Genomic DNA, 4,069 nt, shown 5'->3' on the forward strand with positions numbered 1-4,069 from the left:
ATCAAAGTTGTAAGACCATTAATTTCTCCCTTCATGTTACTAGCTCCATTATAACCTTGTCCCCGTATTTGAGACTTACTCAATGAATGTTCCAAAAGCAAAGAATAAATTGCTTCTTTTAATAATTTTGCAGATGTATCTTTAACATGAACAATGCTAAGGAATCGCTCAATAAATTTACCCTTTTTGTTGACATAACGCAAAACAAGCGCCATTTGTTCCTTATGAGAGACATCCTTAGACTCATCAACCAATATCCCAAAGTACTCCCTGTTCAAGTCTTCAACAATTGTTTTCAATGTTTCTTTCGCATAAGAACTCACAGTGTCTTTTTTGTATATTTGGACAAATCATAATGTCATTTTTTGGAACATTTTCTAATACAACTTCCTTTACATCATCCTTCTTATTTGCATACTACTTTAAGAGATCCAAGAAGTTGTCTCTTTTTGTAGAAGTTTCACGCTCATCGTGACCCCGAAAAGACATTCCTCCTTTTAAAAGATACCTTGCAACATCAATTGAGGCATTCAGGCGAACCCGATACTCACTTTTAATTTTCTCGGATTGCTTATCAAAAGATATTAATATAGATTGAGCTTGATTCGATAAATCTAGCATCATCTTGAAACACTAATTATGAATACTATTCACTTTACCCACATGTGCGTTAATACTCTCTATACCTTTATTCCAAGCTCTAAAATCATCTTTTGTAAAAGAATCACTTACTTTCCCCCCATATCATCCTATCTCATTTTTAAACAAGTAACAACATAAGCAAAATGATGTATCTTCTTTAATATTGTATTCTAACCATTCAGAATATGAAGTATTAAACCATTCCGGATTAAAATGATGCAATTTTCACCAAATTTTATTTTTGGAAAAATAAAATTGCGAGGCCGACAAGGCCCTTTTTGAATGTAATGTCTTCTCACTCGGTCACGTAGATTAGGAGAAAATTCTGAAATTTGTTTTCTTTCACCAAGATTAGGTTTAAGAAGATTAAGATCTAATATAATATCTTTGTGTGATGGTTGGGAAGAATTGACATTATCATTAATCACTGGACATGAAGGAGAGCTTAGCGAAGGAGAACTAGAAGTAGAACCTGAAGAGGTTTGCGGCTTGAAAAATCTCTTGATCATATCGACTCTCACTAAAATACCTTACAAATCATAAGACACAAATTAAATATTACATATGAATATAAAAGGAAAATAGTTAAGAGATATTATTTCATATAATATAATATAAGAGAAAAATAATTATAAAAAAAATATGAACGAGGGAGAGGACCTACAATGGATCACTGACTTGTCTTTGATAGACAACAAAAGAAAAGTCAAGATTGAAGAAGATTAGAAGAAGAACGAAGAACCAATGGAGTGGCTGCAACAAGATATTTGAAACCCTAACTCTTTTTTTTCAATGTTTGATTTGGGTATTTGGGACAAAGCAACCTTTGGGGACTTTTTGACGTGGTTATTTCTTTTTAGGTTCACTTTAGTCATCTATTATTATTATTATTTAAAAAAATAGACTAAAGCCAGCAAGAAGGGAAGCGGGCCACATCTGGGTTCCAAGATTTGCCATTGGACCAGAAATGCATTTTGGAATTGGGTTCCCATATAATTATTGTTATATATTCAATAGATTTTTTAATATAAATACAGGGTCTAGACAAAAGCTACCGGGTTCCCAGGAACCCATACATATTACTGTAGGTACGCCCCTGACTATAACTATAATAATCATAAATATAAACATTATACAAGCTTACATGTACTTAAAAACCTTAATTAATTTTAAAATTTAGTAGCTCATTAACCTGGGCTTCTAGACTGTATATATGCAACCAACACCTCAACAAAATATTTTACTTAATAGTCGGTTAAACAACGAAATACACTTGTAAGCATGGAAGAAAATTGAAATCGAACAATAATTGACCTACGATTTTTAGTGTTTTACGTTGGGATCGTATAGACGAGAGGAGATGGGTATTAGGAAAACGTATAGACTAGGGGAGATGGGTTGAGAATCAGGTTTGATTTAGGGTAAAAATGAAATCGGTAAATTTGTTTTAAGGCAAACACAACTTATGTAGACTACTTAGACACGTGGAGAATTTTTATTAGCTATATATTACACATCAATCGCGTTTTACATACACGCTCCTAAATTTTAAGACCGGATATAAGGTCTGAGTTTAATTGGCACACATCCACTTAGAGGGAAATAGATAATACAAATTTATATAACTAATCTTAACTTATTTAAGTAATGCCTAATTGATCATGGACTATACACTTAATAAATAACAAGGACGATCCTAAAAGTCCCACAGTTCTCTGTGAGGCCGAGCCATCTTTCATCTTCCTAATTGTATTTCTTTCTTCTCATGTCACCACCATAATTACCAAACAAGAAAGTCTAACCCCACCAGCATTGTCTTGGCACAGCCAACAAGTCAAGAACTCAAATGCTCACCCATTAACTAGTTTCAGACTTTTTGCCAAGAGACCAATTTTTTTAATTCAAACAAACAACTAATCATATGCTTTCGTTTTGTAAGCAGCTGTCTGATCTCATTTCTAAAACACACACAGACACACAGTAGTTTGATCCATCCGATCTCGGGAAGAATGAGATCGAAAGGGGTTGATTTGGATTGAAATGCAGTCAAACTCTTCTTCTTCTTCTGCTCCGCCTTTTCCTTTAATTCCACTGGTTCTTTTAAATGGGGGTCAAGGTCAATTGAGCGAAGGTGGGTTCGAATTATCTAGGTTTTTGTTCTTAGGTTCTTTGCTCTTCTCTTCTCAAGGAGCTGGCTACGGCGACGGTGGCATGGACTTGTCTAAAGTTGGTGAGAAGATTTTGAGTTCCGTTCGCTCCGCCAGATCTCTTGGCCTCCTCCCTTCTTCTTCCGATCGTCCTGAGGTAATTCTTACAATTTTATTTTGCTAATGTTGTCTCAGAGTTGGATTCAGGATTTAAGTCATTTGTCACAATGGATGCCAAATTAGTACTCCCTCCGTCCCAATTTATGTGGCGGTGCTCGACTAGCCACGGAGCTCAAGAAAGAAAATAATTTTGAAAACTTGTGGTTTAAAACATTTGTGTGGTATAATAAGAATTTTAAATTTAAACTGTTTTTAAATATCGATAGATAGTTCATTTTTTGGACAAACTAAAAAGGAGAGTGTGCCTTATAAAATGAGACAGAGGGAGTAGAATTTTTTATGTAGGTCAAGTCGAAGGCAGTTGGTTTGGGCAAACACGTGGCCTAACAATTTCCATCAGCTCCTAGTTGTCTATGGTGATCTTTATTTCTTAATGGATACTATTGTTTAGATGTTGGGTAATTTGAGTTTTCTGCATTGTTATGAGCAATGAAATGTATATTTTGATTAGAATTAGTTTAATTTTGTACCAGGAAACTGGTGTTCTTAGACGGTTTTGGTGAACGCTTGTGTAAAAATATTGATAGAAACTTGTACTTGAGTTGGTTATATTTGAAATATTGGATATACGGTATCAGAATGCAGTGAACTATTGTGCATTGAAATTTGAGGCAACAACTTGACGAAAACTTTGAGTGGACTTGGCTGAGATATGGTAGATATGGAAGTATTTTAGCATCTCTAGGGCTTTTGGTTGCGAGTAAAATGGTGTTTTTACTTGGAGGTTTTTTAATGGTTGTTGAAAAGCTTATATGAAACAGTGAGGAAAAAACTCTGAACACAAGGTATACAAAAACTAGTGAGCCTACATAAAGATGTAGTTCTCTACAAAAGGCAACCAATCATCTATGCCTACAGGAGCTTTGTGGCTGTCGAAAAGTTGAGCTAAAAAAGAAAAGACAAGTCTTAAGTTGCACGAAGTCATGTTACTCCTCTCTGAAACATCTCCTCTTCCTTTCTCTTATGTTATGGTACACACATGAATGCTAGGGGCGCAACATCCAATGCTCAGCTTCTCATTCATGGTATCCTTTTTTTCTTTTGATAATGGTAAGGTAATTTTATTTCTAACAAATTATCAAGAAACTTTAGTAAATAAA

The 4,069-nt window shown here is 34.5% G+C and overlaps 1 protein-coding gene across 2 annotated transcripts in view; it reads left to right on the top strand.

The window, feature by feature from the left end:
* Positions 1-2,325: 2,325 nt before the first annotated feature.
* The window catches only part of LOC104112023 (uncharacterized), a 24,226-nt gene continuing 22,482 nt past the window's right edge, over positions 2,326-4,069 (top strand). For both annotated transcript variants that reach the window (XM_009621845.4, XM_009621846.4), the window contains exon 1: positions 2,326-2,946. In XM_009621845.4, the coding sequence (XP_009620140.1) occupies positions 2,683-2,946 (264 nt within the window). In that variant the 5' untranslated portion in view covers positions 2,326-2,682. The remainder of the gene's footprint in view (positions 2,947-4,069) is intronic.

The sequence above is a fragment of the Nicotiana tomentosiformis genome, chromosome 11 (assembly GCF_000390325.3).
Source record: "Nicotiana tomentosiformis chromosome 11, ASM39032v3, whole genome shotgun sequence".
Taxonomy (NCBI): domain Eukaryota; kingdom Viridiplantae; phylum Streptophyta; class Magnoliopsida; order Solanales; family Solanaceae; genus Nicotiana; species Nicotiana tomentosiformis.